At 40.6% G+C, this 22,958-nt stretch overlaps 1 protein-coding gene across 17 annotated transcripts in view; it reads right to left on the reverse strand.

The window, feature by feature from the left end:
* The window catches only part of Camkii (Calcium/calmodulin-dependent protein kinase II), a 251,592-nt gene that overhangs the window by 90,731 nt on the left and 137,903 nt on the right, over positions 1-22,958 (reverse strand). For all 17 annotated transcript variants that reach the window (XM_076798725.1, XM_076798721.1, XM_076798726.1 and 14 more), the window contains 6 exons: positions 17,191-17,245; positions 15,626-15,764; positions 12,170-12,272; positions 9,263-9,441; positions 9,016-9,138; positions 7,786-7,869 (listed from right to left, as the gene is read on the reverse strand). In XM_076798725.1, coding sequence (XP_076654840.1) covers positions 7,786-7,869; positions 9,016-9,138; positions 9,263-9,441; positions 12,170-12,272; positions 15,626-15,764; positions 17,191-17,245 — 683 coding nt within the window. The remainder of the gene's footprint in view (positions 1-7,785; positions 7,870-9,015; positions 9,139-9,262; positions 9,442-12,169; positions 12,273-15,625; positions 15,765-17,190; positions 17,246-22,958) is intronic.

Here is a 22,958-nt window from a genome sequence, read left to right on the forward strand (position 1 = left end):
TATGCGAATGCCTATTACGTGGCACGCTTAATCACTGCCAGGTAGAAGATGGACGACCCCAATGATTCCGCAGGTAGCCGATAGTGTCGTCTTATCGGCCGAATGGATCCCTTTCATCCCCTAAATCACCGTCGCTTATTGTCAGCTCTATTATTAATGGGAAAAGTCCCTATAAATAATACCGCGTTCCGCTTCTGCGTGACCTAAACATTGTTTTTATTTCGCGAGACCCACTGGTATGTTCTTCCGATATGAAATTTCGCGAAATTAAAGTTGGAATCCGAGGACGATAATTGTTAAAGGCAGAAAGAAAAAAAGTCATGGAATAAGAAGTATTTAATCGATGAAAATCGAATTCGTTACAAATAAATATTATAAGTCACCGACAATTTTTTCTCTTGTTGGTATATGTTATCGTTGTGAGAAATTCATTTCGATCACTTACAACAGTTGATCAATGAGAGAAATTTATTTCGATCGCTCATAACAGTTATCAATGAGAGAAGTTCATTTCGGTCACTTATAACTAGACTGCAGATCATTATCAAAAATAAAAAATATTTGGATTGATTGCAAGATCCACGAGAGAAATAAAAATTTCTTTCTTCTTTTAATTATTTTATTAAGCTAAAACCAATACGCTGGTGTTCTTAAATCTTTTTAATATGTCCACTGCTTTAAATTGTGCTTACCCATTTTTGTCATAAATGCATAAAATCCGCAGTCAACTTATAATAGTTAGCAATGAGAGAAAATATCAATCGCTAATAACAGTTATCCATGGGAGAAATTTATTTCGATCGCTCATAACAGTTATCAATGAGAGAAGTTCATTTCGATCGCTCATAACAGTTACTGATGAACTACAAAATATTTGAACTATGAAATACAACTTTCAAATGGTAGGCAATCAATTGCTTAATAAATTTTATATTCATAAAATTAGTTGCTGCAATCAAAATTTAATGTGACAAACATGAGTTTTTCCAAATTTTCTCCTGGCGAATTACACCACAAATCATCTAACGTCAATTTTAGAGCAGAAAAGGTTCGTTCAACGCTAACCTGAGTTGCGAGCACAGTGTGAATCATGCACGCTAGTTTTGATAAATACGAGAGTCTATGTTTCTGATTTTCCCAGTTGAAAAAATTTTGAAAATTTTTTTTCCGATTTCGTGTTGTTCTTATGGTCTGTTGATTCGTCTTGTTGTACGAAACCTTCTCAATGAATTTCACAGGCTTGCTTCGTCCGAAAAAGAGTAAACATCTTAGTAATTGAATAAGCAACTGAAATGAATTTTCTCATCAATAATTATTATGTACAAGTGAAACGAAATTCGATCATCGATAACTGTTATGAGCGATCGAAATGAACTTCTCTCATTGATAACTGTTATGAGTGATCGAAATGAACTTCTATCATTGATAACTGTTATAAGTGATCGAAATAAATTTCTCGCATTGATAACTATTATGAGTGATCGAAATGAACTTCACTCATTGATAACTGTTACGAGTGATCGAAATGAACTCTTCTCTTATTGATAACTGTTATGAGTGATCGAAATGAACTCTTCTCTTATTGATAACTGTTATGAGTGATCGAAATGAACTTCTATCATTGATAACTGTTATGAGTGATCGAAATAAATTTCTGTCATTGATAACTGTTATGAGTGATCGAAATGAACTTCTATAATTGATAACTGTTATAAGCGATCGAAATAAATTTCTCGCATTGATAACTATTATGAGTGATCGAAATGAACTTCTCCCATTGATAACTGTTATCAGCGATCGAAATTAACTTCTCTCATTGATAACTGTTAGGAGTGATCGAAATAAATTTCCCGCATTGATGATTGTTATGAGTGATCGAAATGAACTTCTCCCATTGATAACTGTTATAAGTGATCGGAATGAACTTCTCCCATTGATAACTGTTATCAGCGATCGAAATAAATTTCTCGCATTGATAACTATTATGAGTGATCGAAATGAACTTCACTCATTGATAACTGTTACGAGTGATCGAAATGAAGGCTTCTCTCATTGATAACTGTTATGAGCGATCGAAATGAACTTTTCTCATTGATAACTGTTATAAGTGATCGAAATAAATTTCTCGCATTGATAACTATTATGAGTGATCGAAATGAACTTCACTCATTGATAACTGTTACGAGTGATCGAAATGAACGCTTCTCTCATTGATAACTGTTATGAGCAATCGAAATGAACTTTTCTCATTGATAACTGTTATAAGTGATCGAAATAAATTTCTCGCATTGATAACTATTATGAGTGATCGAAATGAACTTCACTCATTGATAACTGTTACGAGTGATCGAAATGAACGCTTCTCTCATTGATAACTATTATGAGTGATCGAAATGAACTTTTCTCATTGATAACTGTTATAAGTGATCGAAATAAATTTCTCGCATTGATAACTATTATGAGTTATCGAAATGAACTCTTCTCTCATTGGTAACTGTTATAAGTGATCGAAATGAACTTTTTTCATTGATAACTGTTATGAGCGATCGAAATGAACTTCTCTCATTGATAACTGTTACGGGTGATCGAAATGAACGCTTCTCTCATTGATAACTGTTATAAGTGATCGAAATGAACTTCCATCATTGATAACTGTTATAAGTGATCGAAATAAATTTCTCGCATTGATAACTATTATGAGTTATCGAAATGAACTCTTCTCTCATTGGTAACTGTTATAAGTGATCGAAATGAACTTTTTTCATTGATAACTGTTATGAGCGATCGAAATGAACTTCTCTCATCGATAACTGCTTTGAGCAGTTGAAACTGCATCGATAACAGTTATCGGGTAGGATTAAATTTTTTGGACACTAATAACTGTTATCTGTAACCAAAAAGTATAAAAATCGATATTTTGTTAATCATTTTGTTCTTCGAATTTTTTTCTTTATATTTTGCGTGGATTATCTTAAATTTCAATAACAATCAACTTTTTATTCATGATTCTTATCGTAGAAAATTTTAGAATAACTGTTATTTTTGGTCCCTGTTGGAAACTCGATCGATACATGGTAGAACGCGTCGCGGCGTCGCTGTGTATCGAGAGTAAACGCTTTAGAATTTCATGGAATTTATTTGTCAGGAATCGCGCGATGAATCGCACTCGCAAAATTTGGTATTCGATTACGGTGACTCGGATGGGGTTGCGTGGAAATTCTCCGGGGTTCCCGTTTGGAAATCAAACCCGTTTCGAAAATGAAACGAACCGAAGCATATCGCGCCGCGCGGCGGCTACAATATCCTTTGCCCCGCGACTTAAGCTGAACGACACACTCGAGAAACGAATAGTCGCAGTCGCAGGCCCGTTGTTCGTTTAAAAGCCAATGAATCGCATTACAGCCTCTGCGGGTACGTACTTTGAGGCACTCGAAACTCTGTACACGCTGATTCGTGTACACCGTCGACAAAAATTTCTCGACCGTCGCTTTACGGCGAACGTCATGGAAAATGGAAACTGCTCGGTTACACGGAACACCGTTGATACCGTGCGTCGTCAGCATCGAAAACTACAGATTTATTAGAATATATTCATTTATTCCAGTTGTCCCCGTCATTATTGCGAACGGTTTAAATACTTTCTCCATTTTCCTACTAGGCTGCAAAACCCATTTTTAATGAACAACTGACTACGTTATTCGATCCGATATAATATATTTATAATTAGACTGCGAATTTTATGCATTTATAGCAAAAATGGGTAGGTGTTACTTAAAAAAATAAAAATATTACAGGAATTTAAGAGTACCAACACATTCCTTACAACTTCATAAAACTATTAGAAAGAGGAATAAATTCCTACTTGGCTCCTATGTCTTGCAATTAATGCAATGGATTTTTCTTTTACATAAAGATCCGCAGTCTATTTATAATATACTCATTTATCCCAGTTGTCCCTGTCGTTATTGCGAATGGTTTCCATACCTGCTCGGTTTACCTATTAGACTGCGAAACCCATTTATAGTGAACTACGTTATTCGATCCGACGATTTTTCTTCTAAACACTCACAGGGGGACCAGAGGGCCATGTTCACCGCAAAGACGATCAATTGTCTTCCAACACTCTGCCCTTTGGAGACAAGCACGTACACACAGTCGACACAGAAGAAGAGGAACAAGAAGAAGAAGAAGAAGAAGAACTCGCGGCGACTCGTTTCGCCGACGTGCTCACTCGATCGAGTGTCGGGCGATTCCGTCGGCAATTCAAGCGACTCTACTCGTCTACACAATTGCAACAGGCGTCGAGGAGATCGAGGAGATCGAGGAGAGATCAGGGGAGAGCGGGGGTCCACGAATTCCGGATCAAAGAGTCTCGAACGCTGACTCTGCCACGGAGAAAGTGGACTCTGAGGTGTCTCTCTCTCTCTCTCTCTCTCGATCCCGAGTCGCCTTGATCGACAGCATTTGCAGTCATCGAGTCCCTTTAAATCTTAGCCCTGCAGAGACTCGTCACCCTAGACCCTCCAACAATCCTTCCATCCCAGAAGCCCAAGATCAGCAGAAAGACCAGAATTATGGTAACAGTCGACGCGCATCTGTGTTGAAACGTGCTCTATAAGAGAAATATATAACTCGTGTAATTTTGATTATATTTACATGGCAAAAATAGTGTATCTGCTTCAAATACCCTTGAACGAGTATGCAATGCTCCCTTGATGTAACCACATTCAAATCAACTGTAAACAAATAAATAAACGGATAGAAGATTCCCTCGTGCAAAACACCCAAAGATCTAAGAATTCTCTCTCTCTCTCTCTCTCTCTCTCTCTCTCTCTCTCTCTTTCTCTGGAGATCGGATTGATCCTGGTAAAGCCGACTAGACAGGCCCCCCCGCGGGAAGCCCTGTTTCGAAACGCGGAATCGAGTTCCCTTTGTCGTTGTCGGCCATTTTGTCGGATCGATCGACGTCCCAGCAGCGCCGGAAATTTCATTTAACTCTTCTGGGTGTAATCGAGTCACTGTCGGGACATTTCGCGCACTATAAACGCGCGCAGCGCCGCCGAGTTTCTAGAGTTTGCCGATCCGAAACGAGCGCGGGGAACAACGGGGTACACGAAACGCCGAGCCGTTCCAATCGATCCCGTTTATTCGACGGTTAATCAGTCCATCTGCCGGAGACTCTCTTCCTGGTTTCGTTATTGCAACGGACGAGCCCCCGTTGTGCTTTGCAATTGATTAACAAGGCCAAACATCATCGAAACGATACGCAAACGAACCGATAGCCGGCGCCGCCGACGCCGACGCCGCTGCCGTCGGTCAATGTCACCGACGACAAGAGGACATGGGTCAATTTGCCGAAAAACGCTTGCCATGCTCATATCTTTGTTAGTTGCCCGTTGTTGCCGACGGAATTGCCGCCAATCAACTCTTTACAACAATTTACCGTGGAATCCGATTTTGAGGTGGGTTCTTTCATCTGGATCGGAAAGTAGATCATCGTGGATCATCGTGACGAGATGAAACTTTGATGAATTGGAACAAAGCTATTGGTAGCAAATCATTCTAACAGTCGAAGAATTTTTCTTGCGAGGAGAAGTCACAGTGGTTGTTGATTTTTATTGAACTTTTTCTGGTGAATTTAGAGGAAAAATAAGCAGACCCATGTCCGTGCTATATATTTATTTCCGTCAAATGGAAACGGACATTGAGACGAGTTCAACCATGTAGTATACTATGGACTTCATGGTCATACAAGGGCAGAAGTAAAAGAAATGGATTTAACATTTTGTAGTATTGTTATTACTAGTATGTTGTAGTGATAAGACTACATCTCGTGTTCAATGTGACATCCGTTAGCAAGAATGCATTTCTGAGTTCTGCTGACTGCATTCCTGGTAGTTTCTGCCAATGTTGCACTGGATATGGATGCACAGGCTTCTTTTATCTTAGTTTACAAGTCGTCCCTCAGTGGTGTAGTGTAAACAATATCTTTAATAAGTCCCCACAAAAAAAGAAATTATAGTGATGACAAATCGGGGGATCTTGCAGGCCATTTTATAGGTCCGTATGTTCCGATCCATTTATCGTTAAACATATTATGTAAAAAATGGTTTACCGATCTACAATTATGAGGAGGAGCCCCGTCTTGTTGGAAGTATATGTCTCGTGCAAGAAACAATGGCAGTGGTTACCAGTAATTTTGAAATTCACAATTTAGAAATTGTAAATACTTATTTCCATTTAGAATTCCAGTGTAAAAATATGGACCTAGTAAAATGTTATCAATCATTCCACGCCAAGCATTTGTTCTGAACTGTACCTGGAAATTTGTCTGTTTTTTCAATTTCGGATTCTCGCTCGTCCAAAAGTGAGCATTATGTCGATTACGCATGATGTTATTATCAAAACTGGATTCATCTGGTCATAATATTTTTCTATAATAATTGAAATTGTTCATGTTATTTGTTGGGAACCAATTACAAAATTCAGTACGTCGTGGATAAACAGATTCCTGGAGGCTTTGTACTTTATGATATATGATAAGTTTGTAATCGTACAATTGTAGAACTTTATCTGTTGATGCAATTGAAATATCACATAGTCCGACCACTTTTTTTATCGAAGTAGATGGATCTTCTTGAAAATGAAGAAGTATTTCTAATTGTTTGTTTTTTGAAAACAGTGATTTGACGGATCCTCTGATGTTTTGACTCTACTACAGATCCTGTTTCATTGAAACGTTTATTAAGATGGAGAAACTGAGTTTCACTAGGTTGTACTCACTGTGGATATCTTTCTTCGTACACTGGTTTACCTTGTCTCGTATTTTTATTACACTCGTAAAATATATTTAACATGTCCACTTTTCCTGCGTAAAATAGCTATACATAATGATAACGTATGGCTGGTTGTTTCGCACAGCTGTACTGAAACTAAAGGAATAAGCTTGCTTTTCAAAACAAAGACATTCACACAGTCATCAGAAGTCACATTGAACACGAGACGTAGTCTTATCACTACAACATACTAGTCAATCCAATACTACGAAATGTTAAATCTATTACTTTTATTTCTGCCCTTGTACGACCCTGAAGACCATAGTATCCTACATGATTGAACTCGTCTCAATGTCCGTTTCCATATTATGTAAACAAATATGTAGCATTCCGGTTAAAAAAATGAAGGTCACCTTTGTTTCTAGAAAAATATTAAAAATACAAAACACTGAGATACGCTATCGTATTGCGAATAAAATATACTACAACTATCTCCTCTTCGGTTTTTTTTCCAATGTTTACCTTTTACGGAAAAAACGTTGGTACAAATTATCGCAAACACCCTGTATAATGATTGATATATCATTGTTGATTTTGTCAGTGAAGGGCCATAAAGGACGTTAAGTTCAAGGACCGTTAGTCAGCATCGTAAAGGACCTCTTTCATACTTTTCAAACGCATCCTAATCGGAAGTAGAAGCTTTCAAAAATTCGCAATTCGAGTTGCTTTGACGGAACACACACTTTCGCGTTAACTCCTTCCGTGTTAATTGGGCCACCGTGCGTCTCGAGTATCGAAACTCGCGTGTAACCCTGATATTATAGTTGTATAGTTGTCGCCGGTAGTTTATGCAGAACCGTGGAACCGTGGAACCGTGACACAAGGGTTGTTCCCCGTGAATTCCATTAATCGAGAAACCCGCGGCCCCGTGACCGTCCTCTAATTACGATCCTCGTCCGGCCGATCGGAAGATCGTTTAATTAGACCAGCTTTTCGGGGCAGCACTCACCTTTAATTTGCGCCTTGCGTTGAATTTCTTCAAACATTCCACAGTCTCTTGCCTGTGGACGACAGAGGCGACACGCTCCCGTTGCTGCAACATGAGAAAACAACTTGGCGTTACTCGGAGTTCGACACGGAGGACCGGTTAGGGTTGCAAAAGCCATGTCCGAATCGGCGATTTTACAACTCCGGTCAGATCCAGAAAAGCGTGGAGCACTGGTCAAAGTGAAAACATGATTGAATCCTGATCTAAGTCAGAGAAATATCCAGTCCAAGTCTGAACGAGTGATTTTACAGATTGCAACCCTTAACACATTGTTGTCGGGACACGTAAAAATCTGTTTTTCATTGTCTGCTAGTGGAAGTCGGGTCCTTATGGGTTATGTTGCCATCGTCTTTGTGACAGTTCCACAGCACTATATGTGTCACTATATATGTTTTCTCTATATATGTCACAAATGCCTAGCCGATAATAGTCCCAGAACTATCCCCACTGCCGCGAGGTATACCTCGTGAGGGACCAAAAAGATGCCTCAGGGTATAGCTCGTGAGACCTCGAAGAATAATATTTCCTGGCCGATATATGTCTGTGAGTAGGCCCGTGTTTTGGACATATATCGAGTAAACACTGTACTTGTTATATAGACATACTACTTTTGTTATTTATAGCGTTATTTTGAAGTTATAGCGATTTCTAAAAGTGTCTAATTTCTTGGTTAAAACACCGCCCGCGCCAGGCTCAAGGCCGCGCGCGAATTGTCCCGTAAACAATGTGTTAAAGTCAGGGAAAAGTCCAAGTCAAAATGTCAGGTGTGTTTGCAGACTATGGCTCTAATCAAAGTCGAATAAAAGACCTAGTTAACCTCTTAAGCACTGTACGCCACTATAGTGGCTTTCCGTGGAAAGCATCAGTTTAAATGATACGAACCACTATAGTGGCTTTCCGTGGAAAGCGTCAGTTCGAACGGTACGCCACTATAGTGGCTTTCCGTGGAAAGCACCAATTTGTTCGGTCCGAACCACTATAGTGGCTTTTATCCCATCCGCGGCCAGGGGCGCCGTCCCTGGGATACAGAGTTGCGGACGAGCGCGCCGTACCTGGGAAACAGAATTGCGGACGGGCGCGCCGTGCTTGAGAGGTTAAGGTCCAAGGATGATCAAAGTCAAAGTGCAAAAGCTACGAAATGATCTCGAAGAGGGGGAGGAATGAATGAATGGTGGATCCAGCTTTACTTACGCAGATCCATGGGTGCTTGAGTGCCTCGCTAGCGGTGATCCTTTTGCTGGGGTTCACCGTCAGCATCTGATTGATCAGATTCTTCGCTTCCGGCGTGACGGTGTCCCATTCTGGACTGGGGTACTGGCAATTTCAACAGAGAAGACACGATATTAGCGAATCAGCTTGTAAACGCGCGGGAAATATGAAAAAATCAAGCAAGCGAAGATTCAAAGTAGTTGGCCTGTGTTGCGCGGGTTTTCCTTACGTCGTAGGATCCAGCTCTGATCTGCGCGTACAACCGGTGTTGATCCTCGTCCCAAAATGGTGGATAACCGACCAGAAGGATGTACAGGATGACGCCGCACGCCCAGATGTCCACCGGTTTGCCGTACGGCTCTTTCTTGAGCACTTCCGGACTGAGGTAACCGGGTGTCCCGGCGAAACCTTTCGTCATAGATCATTTCACACATTCATTCTTTTATGCGTTTCGTCCGGCGATCGTCTGCCCCCATCCTTGCATCGATCTACGGACCCTCCGTTCAGCCCAGAAATTCTTTTTCCCCCATAGAAATTCCTCTTAACACTAGAACTACCGGATGAGTCATAATGACTTGCTCCTAAGTTTTTCTTTTAGAGATATTGAAGTTATAAATATGTTCCCATGAGAAAATTTGTTTTAACACTAGATTGCCGGATGTTCAGTGTACACCTATTTTGCCTGAAATGAGTCGATTTGACTGAAACATCAAACTTGAAGTTTAAAAAGGAAAAGAATTAAATTTTATTTTAAAGAAACTTTATTCGAAGCAATTTTTACAGATATATTCTGTTTTTAAAATACATTTTCTGCAGATTTCTTTTTTATTACATTTAGCACGGACGCCCTTGCTTCTATTTCTTTTGCATGATACTTGAACTTGACAATTCAACCGTTTTTCAATATTCTGTATATTAAACAGAGGCGTGACAGTTCTTCAACTAATTGTAAAATAAATTCTTTTTTTTTGAGATTTTTACTTGAGTGACCTCCTTATAGGTAACTCAAGCATTGATTGCTGCTAAATTTAAAATATTGTAGAATACCTGAAGAGGCCATCTGCGAGAGCCTACTTTGGTACTATATTTTCTCACAAGAAATAAGTTACATGTGTGTACAACGACCAACTATAAAAATGATTTAATCAGTCAATTTGACTCACTTCCGTCAAAATAGGTATAGCACATGTAAATTTTTTGAACTGAGGAGTGGGGGGGAAAAGAAAAAGAAAAGTTTTCGAAACAAAAGATGCATGGATAACAGGGGCTGTAATAAAATCTTTTTTTCCTAGGTGGAGTCGTTTCGGAGATGTGAAGGTCACCTTTGTTTTTTTTTAATTAGAATGCTATGTTTTGGTCCTGTTTTCTGATAGCGGCTATTGAGACGAATCCAGCGAGGTGCAACATTAAGGTCTTTGAAGGTCAGCAAAGGTCATTCATGACAAAAAAGGCGAAATAAAGTTGCATTCACAGAAGGTGTTCAAAGTGATTGCCATTCGTATCAATGCAATGCTGCAATCTTCTTATCATTTCGGCACTGATCGAATCACATGCTGTAACAATTTATTGTACAAATGTGTTCAATTGTACGGCATGTAGGGTGAGAGAACGTTGAGGACATCTTCCAGCGTATTTACTAAACCTGGTAATGACAAATAAACACTTCTGTACGATATTGCAGGACATAAATATAAGAATAGTAAGATTAGTAGCCAAACCCGATTAGTTAAAACCTGACAAATTTTTTTGTCAAATGACCTTTGCTGACCTTCAAAGAGCGTAATGTTGCACCTCGTTGGATTCGTCTCAATAACCGGTATTAGAAAACAGGTACTAAAACAAAGTTCTGTTTAAGAAAACAAAGGTGACCTTCACATCTCTGGAGCGACTCCACCAAGAAAAAATATTACTATCTAATACTAATATCTTTTACAACAATAATAAAAATCTATATAAATATTAATATCTTTTAATCGAACATAAATATTAAAATCTTTTGTTTCGAAAACTGTTCTGCTACTATCATACTTCCGGAGTTACTGTAGGTGGCAATAGTTAATGTCTCACACTGTACAGCAACAAAATCGAAAATTAGCCAAAATGGCTCGCTCCGGCAATCTAGTGTTAATAAACTCCTCTATCGAGGTAGATATTGAAACAAAACTGATACGAAATCTAAACAAATGCAATTTTGTTGTTCTAATAAGGCAACGTGTGCCAGTTGCACTTAGTGTTTGGTAGTTATAGTGTTAACCCCGTTGTCTTTCGAATGTCTCGCACAAAAACCGTCGAACGGAAATCAAAAATTCAAAGAGGCTCCGTACAGAGCTTTCCGTTGTATGTCCGAAGACGTAGAGAAGGTAAAAAGAAAATTTCTCAAAGGCAGGCAGCGATCAAAATTAGACGAGGGAAAATTTCTGCGAGGTTTCCCGGAACCTCTACCCGGGAATCGTCGAGCGGGTAGCATCGTTGAAAAATACGAGGACAAATCCGTTCGGGGATGCAAGGGAGACGGAGGGAAAGGAGAGACAGTTATCCCGGAGTTTTCCGCGACGCGCAACGGTACGGGGCTGAGGGAGCGAAAACGACGCGACGCGACGCGACGCGACGCATTAAACGGGTCGGAAAAACTGCGCGAGGGTGGACAACGGGGGCGAATGAAAATTTGTCGTCGGTCAAATTGAAATCGCGACAGCGTGGAAACGTCGCTTCGGACGAGCAGATTACAGCGGGGGGACACAAAAAAATAAAAGAGATAGAGAAAGAATTCGCAAACCCGTCGCATCGCGTCGCGTCGGTCCCGTTTTCTTTCCGTTTTCCTTTCCGCTTCGAACGGAAATTTTCAACGAGCGCTAAACAAACCGTGCACCGTTCATTTGTCGCGCAAATTTGTCGAGCAAATTTGCCGAGCCGCCAGCGGTGCTTTCTCCTGTCCCTTTGCGCGTTCATTGCGAATTTTCTCCAGCTCCGCCCCGAAAATAAACAATCCCGTAAAAGCGTTACTTTCCCGATTAAGACACCGAACAACAATTTCTGTCCGACTTGAATTTATTCTTTATGTTAAATAAGTTTCGGAGCTCAAGAAACGGGGGTCGCTCGGTACACGATGATCGAATGCCTCGCATCGTCGACTTACCGAACCATGCCTGTGCGTCGCCCTGCACCTCGATCGCCAATCCGAAATCCGCTAATTTCACAACCGCGCCTTTCGCCTTACTCGCGAGCAGCAGGTTTTCGGGCTGCAACAGGAAACAGACTCGTCGACCATGAACTCTGTGGCTTCTGCCGGTGGCAATCACAATATGGCAAGCCACGTTTCAATGGGAAAGCCGATCGCGACACATATACAGCGTTTACCGTGAATTCTCGTTAAGAGTCAGCCGCGCCGCACAGTGGGCATTTTGGACAAAATCGGATTCAAAATGAAGGAACTTTCGATAGGAATGAGGTAGAGCGATGAAATTTTTTTTAAATGAAAGCTTAACCTTTGCAAAATATGGGAAAAATAGAGAGATTATTACCATCTAATCATTTCAACGAAAAAATGACTTCATTAGTTTTTGTCACAAAAATCTATTTTTTGCAAAATCCTGAGATCGTAGACAAATTTTGACACCAGATTTGAAATCAGCGTGAAAAAATCTATGGGAAATGATGTATAGTATGTTAAAAAAAAATTTTTCCGCGCGTGGTATTGGAAAAACTAAAATTTTCTTGAATTTGTGCGCGTTTAACGAATTTTCTCGAGGTTAACAAACGTTCACACCACAATCTGTCTATTTTCCCATATTCTACAAAGTTGAAGCTTTCATTTAAAAAAAATTTCATCGCCCTACCTCATTCCTATCGAAAGTTCCTTGATTTTGAATCCGATTTCGTCCAAATTGCCCACTGTGGGCCGTTCTGGTGACTGACTCTTAGACGAACTCTGAGGTTGTCGCCGAGGGTCGCATTTGAAATACACGGGGGCACGCTGGAAGCCTAAGAGTCATGTCCATTTACAAGTCATAAAAGCCTATGACTACTAAGCGATAGTGACAAGAAGACTGAGATAATGTCTTCCTCCGATACAATGTTGCACGTAGCTCGAAAGACGGCTCTCTAGTTCCACTGACTCCAAATTGTAAGATTGGCACTGACTCGTAATGAGAATTCACTGTACCCGATATATGTCCAAAGCACGGGTTTAGCCAAGGACATATATCGCGCAGGAGATAATAATATTTGATCCACGCGACCTTACACACCCAGCAACCGAGGCCTCTCGAGCTTCGCGGCCACTCACGGGGCATACCCCGCGGTAGTGGGGGTAATTCCGCGACGTTTATCATCCAGGCTCTCGCGACATATATCGAGAAATCACTGTAAATCGCGACAAAATTGTTTAACTCACTGCATAAACTGCCTACTCCCCCACGCAACGATAACCGAACTCTGGATTTTGTCTGCGAAAATCGATCACAAAGAACAGAGACGAGTTCAGGGAAATAATACAGTTAATAATTAATAATACTATTAATAGCCAGCGTTGTTCTTGCAAATATTAAATATTAGAAAAAAATGAAAGAGGAAAAAGTAGTTTTTTTTTGTACGAAACACAATGGCGTTTGTAATTTGTTTGTGTTTACACTATTTTGTTAGATATGAAGGTGACCTTCAACTTTTTAAATGGAACGCTGTATATTTTTTCATATCACACGAGAGCGTGTGTCCAGACGAATTCATCCGTATACTGTACAATGACCTTCGAGATCACGCAAGGTCAGAAATGGAAAATCGAAGGTCACCTTGATATCTAACAAGATAGTATAAACACAAAAACATTACATACGCCATTGTGTTGCGTATAAAACACAGTAATACTTTTTCCTCTTTCGTTTCTTTCTAATATTTACTATTTAAAAGAAAAATGCTGGCTAGTAATAGCGTGAACACTCTGTATATGTCGCCAAGGCCTGGATGCTAAACGTCGCGGAATTATCCCCACTACTGCGGGGTACACCCAGCGAGGGGCCACGAAGCTCGAGGGGCTTCGAGGAGCGTAAACATAATCGGGTATGCCTCCTGGACAATATATGTCGCTGTCAAGACCCGTGTTCTTGACATATATCGAGAATTGACTGTACTACCTTCCACCGAGCGCCGCGCGAATGGAAACAGTTTTCACCGCATATTTTCCGCACGTTAACCCTTCGGGGACGTTAATCCTTCGGGAATGGATCGTGAGTTTACCTCTGTATGACCTTATACGGGTGTCACCAATGATCTCTCGGCGATTCAGAATTTTTCATGTTTACTCGAGCTATTTTCGAATTCTATCGTGTTCAACGTATTCCTCAGATTCGCGAAACAAGATTGCGTACCGAGGAGCTCGACGAGCAAGGTCAACGAACTCGACAGGAGTTCGACTCGAGGAAACATATTGCGCGCTCGATGGAAGGGGCGTCGATTATAATCGAAAAACGAACGGGAAAAGAATCTTTTTTCCCGTGTAAAATGCGGGAGCGCGGGATGCCACACAATTTCCCCGGCAGATATCGACGCTGGGAACTGTAAGCTACAATATCTCGAAGCGGAAAATACGTGGCAACCTGCCTTACATCCACGGATTTACGCGACCCTGCTGCGGATCAATCCGGGCTGGAATTGTGTACAGGCCGGTTCAAAAGCGTCGCGTAGCTTTTCCGAGGAGAACCGAGATTTTTTGCCAGAGATCCGAAACTCTTTGTCGAATGATTCTGGCGCGGGCTTGTACGAGTCTGGTTCAATGGAAACAGAAACTTTCGGACCACCCTGTACACTCGCCGGGACAAGTCTTTCGGACCAGCCTGTACGCGCGAGATGCTTGACACACATCGTTGGTCCAACAGCGCGACTTTTTCAGTTTTTCATGAAACGCCACTTTTCCTACCCTTTTTCTGTCCCCTCCCCTCCCCTCCCTCCCCACTTCTCCATCCCCCTCTCTCCTACTTTCTCCTTTTTCCTTCGTCTTTGGACGGATTAATTTTCCCCTCGTTTCGACTCCCGCCCACGTTTTCTTGACGACGTGGCCTCTCGACTGAATTTCCAGCAATTTAAATCCGCCGGAACGAGTACCGGACGTTCCAAAGTTCCGGGTCCAAAGAGAAGTGCTTAGTGGGTGGTGATTAGCTCGTTAGGGCCACTTGGAACAATCAATTTCTCGGCGAGAATCTAGTTGACACTGAATTCTTACACTGTCGTGACTAAACATTAACTGTGCCCCCAATAATTCCATCACTAGACTGCGGATTTGATTTACTTATAGCAAAAATGGGTCGGTGCAATTTGAAACAGGAGAAAAATGTAAACACTTGAAGAATAACGATATACTTTGTACGTATTAAATATTAACAAAGAAATAATTTTATTTTGCATAAAAATCCGAAGTCTATCCATCACCCACTGTAATTTGCAGGGATTGCTCCGTGGGCCACTCGCGGGTGCCACGAGACCACGCCCACTGGGGGCAACCTGTCCACAGAGGGCGCGGTAGAAAAAGAGTGGCAGAGAGAGAGGGGGGAGTGCATATTTTCTGGTATCGAAATGCAACTGTTCTCGTGTTTCTACGTACTTTCAGGTCTCTGTGCACGACTCCGTTATGGTGGCAGTGTTGTACGCTCTCCAGGATTTGTTGAATACAGTGCGAGGCGTCCGCTTCGCTGTAGAACTCTCGCGCGACAATGTCCTCGAACAATTCTCCGCCGGTAACTCTGCAAACACGGGCCGGGAAACGTTCCTCTGTACACGCTGGTTAAACATCGAAACGGAATCCGAAAAAGTCGAAAAGGGGACGGTCGATTTGCTTCGAAACTAAGTGGAACGAGCAAGCGTACGGTCAGACGTACGAGAGAGACCGAGGAAAGTTGACACAGGTAGGTACAATTCAATTACCTGAACACTGTGCGTATGTAGCACGGTTATGGCTGGGCACAGTGTTTACTCTATATATGTCGCAAATGTCTAGCCGATAAAAGTCCCATAACTATCCACGAACCGAGGCCTCTAGCAGTGTTTCCCAACGTGGGGTCCACGCCCACAGGGGGAAAATATTATTGTTAAGGGGGGGGGGGGGAATTCTTGAATTTCAGTTCTCCTTTTTGAAGATTTAATTTTTGTGTTTCCTCAACAATTTCCTAGTGATTTCTTCCTGAAACTTATCATTTAAGTTTCTTCAGTGAACGATTCAATTTTTGAATATTAAAAATTATGTATATGTTACATAGGGGCACAAGAATTTTAGAAAAGCTTGGGCGGGGTATGGCACATAAAAAGGTTGGGAAACACTGCACTAGAGCTTCGCTGACTTTTCCTAGGTTCGATATATTCGATATATGTCACTGGCTAGACCCTTCTTTTGGACATATATCGAGTAAACACTGTATTTGAGGTTTGTTAGTTGATCGCTCCTTACGATACAATTTATCAAAGTTATTATAGTCAATATTCGCGTTGGTTTTTGAAACCAGCTATATTATACAAAACGTTATATTGCAAACTACTGTGGTTTAGGTTAAGGGGAGGTAATTAGTAGGGAATTTCATGCATTTATGGGGAAAAATTAAGAGGTGCGATTCGAAAGATTGAGAGAAGTATCGACGTATTGTTTCCAGCCTTTTGAGGTTGTTAAAAAAGGAAAGAAATTTCTGCTTGGTTGTTCGCAATAGACGTAGACAGTTTTCTATTGATAAATCGGCGGATCGTTGGGCTTCCGAATTTGGCAAGCGGGCTGTTGCTTCGAAAATCGCGAAAATTGGCAATGGGAGTGGCAAGTTGATCTCCGGGGAGCGGACAAAAGGAAGATCGAAGGGCTTCGAGATTTCCACGTGGATGGCTCGGGCTTTTGGCAAACCTGTGTCGCCCGGGGGCTTCGATCATTCGAGCCAACGCGAATTTTAACCGGCCACGGGAGAATCGAATCGCATCGAATCGAATCGGAACATGGCGGAGGACGAGGGGAAGGAGGGGTGTGCAACTCTGATAGAAATTAGATTAAAGTTGCCCTCGACCGCTACTGACTCCGTGGATGATTCGTATCGGGCCTTGCGGGGAAGGGAGGGGGTGGAAACTCTCTCGGTCGACTCGATTAGAAACTTTCGATCCGATCGATGATTAATGTTACGCGTCGACTCTACTTACAGGTCAAACACGAGGTAATGGCAGTTCTCCTCCTGAATGCTGTCGTGTAATCTCACTGGAACAGAAACCGGGAACAAGAAACTGTTAGTCGAACCATCCGATCGATCGATCTTAACTTTGCTAATTAACCCTTCGCAAAAATGACCGAAATTGATACCCTTGCATCGTGGATCACACTGTCTCCGAACGCGTCGGATCAATCGATACAGTATCAAACACAGAATTTCTGCGTTTCGTCCATTCTGCTTCTTCAGGATTGTCGTACGGTCATTTTTACGAATGGCGGATAAAAATCGTAGAATTTTCGCAGCAGAGGCTCCGTTTTTGGACACATCGAGTTTCAAAATTGATTGAACGCCCTTTAAAACAGCATAACTTCCTTTAAATTGGATCAAACGACCTGATCTTTCTTGAGAAATTAAAAGAATTGTTTTTCCAACGGATGTGCAGAAAAGATTTTGAAAAATTGCAATTGGCAAGAATTACATGAGAAAATAATAATGGCACTTTTCACAACTTTTTTCTTCGAGCCTGTAATGAAAATTTAAAATATGCGTTTTATAGATCTATGTTAGTTATACATATACTGAAAAATTCATCGAAGTCGATTAATATACACACGAGCTACAAATAGTTAAAAGTGGTGAAAATGACTTCTGGTCAGTCTCTGCTTAAAATCCATAGATTCTAACATCTTTCGATGCGTGCCGTTTGTATCTGCGTCAACCGATTTCGATGAAATTTTCTGTATGCGTTAAATTTTCATTACAGGCTCAAATAAAAAGTTTTGGAAAGTGACTCTTATTTGCTCTTATAATTCTACAAATTCTACCATCTTTCGATGCGTGCCGTTTGTATTTACGTCAACCGATTTCAATGAAATTTTCAGTATCTGTATGACCAACATAGATCTACAAAACGCACATTTTAAATTTTCATTACAGGTTCAAATAAAAAAATTTTGGAAAGTGACTTTCATATTTGCTCTTATAATTCTACAGATTCTAAGATCTTTCGTTGCGTGCCGTTTGTATTTGCGTCAACTGATTTCGACGAAATTTTCTGCATATGTACAATTAACATACATCTACAAAACGCATATTTTAAATTTTCATTACAGGCTCAAATAAAAAAGTTTTTGGAAAGTGACTCTTATTTGCTCTTATAATTCTACAGATTCTAACATCTTCCGATGCGTGCCGTTTCTATTTGCGTAAACTGATTTCGATGAAATTTTCTGCATATGTACAATTAACATACATCTACAAAATGCATATTTTAAATTTTCATTACAGGCTCAAATTACCGGTCACGCGCAGACTCCAGCCTAGAGTCTTTGAACCCGAGTTTCCCGAAAACAGAGCCTCGCACGAGAAAGTGCCGTTTCACCGTTCCGCTGTATCTTTGCATAAACAATCGGCCGCCTGATATCGCCACATTATATTTTTAGCGGTCCCGTGGCACAGCATCGAGTGTTACGGCACGAACGTCGACCTAACGACCTCGGGGCTCCCTCCACGTTTTTCATTCGCGAAAAACCTGGTCCGCGGAAGGAGCAAAGCGGCACACACCGAGTAGAACGGCAGAACGGCTAGAATGTGAAGACGGTGATGGAAAATTGTCGCGGTATCCTGCAAACGATCTTCACGGTCGTTGAACAAATTGCGCGGAGCCGTGCCCCGACGCGGCGCATACGAACGACGCCATTAGGGACGCGGATTTTTGTCCGAATGCTCCGAGCGGCGGACCAATTACCCTTCCGAAGGGCCGGTCTCCTTTGTTAGTTTCACTCTTCTTTTTTTCTTTTGTTTTAATTTCTTCATTAACCAACGTACGCGGAGGTAACATCCCCGTAGGGAGCGAAAGAAACATGGCGGGCCTCAAGGACACAGGGAATTTTCGATTCGAACGTACTGTCAAGAAAGAAGATAACTATAGCCTTACAATAACAGCAAAATTGCATTTGTTTAGATTTCATACCAGTTTTGTTTAAATAGATTCCACAGAAAGAAGATAACACTAGAACAACCAAGCGCTAAATAAAACTGGCATACATTGCCTTATGATAACAACAAAATTGCATTTGTTTAGATCTCGTACCAGTTTTGTTTAAATAGATTCCACAGAAAGAAGATAACACTAGAACAACCAAGCGCTAAATAAAACTGGCATACATTGCCATATGATAACAACAAAGTTGCATTTGTTTAGATCTCGTACCAGTTTTGTTTAAATAGATTCCACAGAAAGAAGATAACACTGGAACAACCAAACACTAAATGCACTTGGCATACATTGCCTTATGATAACAACAAAATTGCACTTGTTTAGATTTGGTACCAGTTTTGTTTAAATATCTACTTCGATAGAGAAGTTCGTTAAAAAATTTTCTCATATGTATAATTCTAATATTTCTAACAGAAAAAATTAGCAGCAAGTCATTTTGACTCATCCGGTAGTTCTAGTGATAACTGAAAATATAAGGTACAATTGTTAACTGGATTCGTCTTCGAAAATTCATCAGGTTCCCGTAAGTTTGTCCGAAGTAGAATAGGCGGTACGTGGTCAGACACGGCGCAACCTCTTCGAATTCGATTTCTTTCGAGAACGAAACGGAGAATCTATTTAATATTATGTGTCCATTTTTGTTTCAGATTAATAGTATTTCTCTATATTGAGAGTACATCTTGTGTACTAAGATTTAATATTTATAATTTATTGAAATAACAATGCTTAGTAAGCTGAAGAGAATCTTCAAGGTTTTCTATCATTGGTAAAGTATATCTTTCGAGTTCCATATAGTTCCGCATTGTATCAAAGTGCATTATTTTCAGTACACTTTTCTCTATAAAATCATGCAAGATTCACATCCCATTCGGTCCCGGTACAAAAGTTATTATTGTTTAAATTGCCTCTGTGACCGGAACCTCGCGGAGAGTTAAGAGGTTCTTAAGGTTGTCATAGGATTCTTTTAAGATCAAATGGCCAAATAATCAATTTAAGATAAAAATCACATTATCTCCAGAATGAAAGACTATTCTATTATTTGAAAACCTGGTAACAGCCAAGGTCAAAACCTGAAACTCGAGGGTAAAAAACATTTTCCACGAATATCTTGGAAACTACTGCAGACAGGAAAATGGTGTACATGGCAAAATTGTGTGTCTTTTTATAAGAAATACACCTGCGAAAACAGATTTCAAATATCACCATTTGTTTCAATAATATACTAAATACCATTCATTATTCACACGTTAACACAATTTTTCGGGCATTTCCGGTACTCCGACAAGAAAATGTTTCAAACAAAAATTAATCAGTAATCACTCTTCTATAAAGTTCAATACAGAAAATTAAACAAATTTTGTTCGTTAAATAAAAATCAATATCACCTTGATTTTCAAATTCTCGCCATATATTTTTTACTTAATAATGTTACAGTTAACGTCAAGACTAATCCAACGACCTACTTTGCTATGGCTTTAAGGCTTGAAACAATGCTAAAATCTTTGTGAACAGCTAATTCCTCGATCTGGACCACAGTGCGCCACACAGTGGGAAATTTGGACAAAATCGGATTCAAAATCAAGGAACTTTCGATAGGAATGAGGTAGACCGATGAAATTTTTTGTAAATGAAAGCTGCAACTTTGTAGAATATGGGAAAAATAGAGAGATTGTGGTACGAACGTTTTTTGACCTCGAGAAAATTCGTTAAACGCGGATAAATTCAAGAAAATTTTAGTTTTTCCAATACCACGCGCGGAAAATTTTTTTTTAACATGCTATACAACATTTCGCATAGACTTTTTCACGCTGATTTCAAATCTGGTCTCAAAATTTGTCTACGACCTCAGGATTTTGCAAAAAATAGATTTTTGTGACAAAAACTAATGAAGTCATTTTTTCGTTGAAACGATTGGATGGTAATAATCTCCCTATTTTTCCCATATTCAACAAAGTTTCAGCTTTAATTTAAAAAAAATTTCATCGCTCCAAATTGACCACATTGCGCCGTTGCGGAGTGGACGTTTCGCGATCGGCGACGGTACTCCCGATCGTTCATTAAGGTCAACGAAGAGACATCTAGCGCGATACAATTCAACGATCCCGGCTTAATTAATGTCAAGTGGAGCCGCGGGCCGAATCTACGCGAAAATCGCCGAGCGTCGTCGTTCTAGCGATGCTGTTCTCTCCGGACGATAGAGAACCTACACTTTACGATTGAAACAATCCTTTTTTTCTTTTTTAGAGCCTCGAGGAACGACAGCAAACAACAAAGCGGTTCTGAAGATCCCTCCTTCGCAATTTCGGTACACGAGGAACGAAATCGTTGCGTAGCTCCGGTTGCGCAAGGATCCAGGATAATTCGTGTGGGAGGTGGATAGATAGCTCTCGGTGATTCCTACAGGAAAACGAGTTATGGGAGCGGATTGTCGGCGTGGGGCCCGTCAAAGAGAACACGGGCCACGAGGAACACGGCTGCGAGCGTAATCGTGGAAACGCGTAACTCCGGGGTCGCGCTGCGTCGAGGTGTGGCTTCCAGGATCGATACTTACGCCGGTTACTCTCGCCTCTCTCTCTCTCTCTCTCCCTCTCTCTCTCTCTCTCTCTCTCTCTCCCCCTCTCTCGCCAGCCAACACCACCGAGTCACGCTTATCAAACCCCACAATTATCGAACACCAACGATCCCATTTGCAAAGTTCGAATCGATCGCTCGCAGGAGCTCTCGCAGTCGAACGACTTCGAGAAACACCATGAGAATCCTGTCCGGAAGGACTCTTGTCGTCCTTTTTCGAGTGATTTGCGAGGTCGATCGAACGGGAAGATTGCGGATAATTACCTCTTGCGGATAATTTTTTCCTTTTAATCTGGCGGATTGCGGATAATGACCTCCTACGTTTTCCACTTCGATCGACTCTCGAGCACGATTAAATCGTCCGATTTCTCGATCGGGATAACAGAAGCTCGCGAAGATCGGTATGCTACTAGGAAAAGCCGAGGATTGGCATTTAACACGTTCGCGGACGCAAATGCTATAGCATTCATTTTCATAGTGATGCAAAATGACGTGATTGCCATAGCATTCAAATTTTAAAGCCAATTTTTATTCATCTAATTTTATACAACCTTAAGTTTTTGTAATTAATATACATTTCAAATTGAAATTTGTTTTTGTAATTAATGTACATTTCAAATTGAAATTTGTCTTTGTAATTAATATTCATTTCATTTGTCATTACTAATGACAGTTAACTTATTATTATTGTTTACTTCCAATCAGATTTCGGATAGCACAACTAGTTTCAAGAAAAATTAGATTAGTGTCAGTCCGTTTCTCAGTTAGTGAACATAAGATAGTCAATATGAAATTTTCACTCGAAGAACAATCAGAGAAAAATAAGAGAAACGCAATTGTGTTTCGAAATTTGTACGTTGAAAGATATCCAAACCGCATATGCCCTTCGCACAAGATTTTTGAAAGATTGTGTAAAAACTTAAAAGAAACGGGAAGTCTCGCTGTTCGTAAGATGAATCGTGAAAAGTCTGTATGTAGTGATGAAGATAATGAAATTAACGTTTTTGCAATGGTACATCATAATCCTCGTATCAGTGTACGTCAGATTTAGCGCGAATCTGAAGTCAGCAAAAGTAGTGCATTACGAATTCTCACTCGTGACAAATACCATCTGTACCACATTCACCAGAAATTACATGACATGGATCATGTAAATCGTGTTAGATTTTGTGGATGGGCTCAAGAGCAGC

Source organism: Halictus rubicundus, chromosome 13, assembly GCF_050948215.1.
Source record: "Halictus rubicundus isolate RS-2024b chromosome 13, iyHalRubi1_principal, whole genome shotgun sequence".
Taxonomy (NCBI): Eukaryota; Metazoa; Arthropoda; class Insecta; order Hymenoptera; family Halictidae; genus Halictus; species Halictus rubicundus.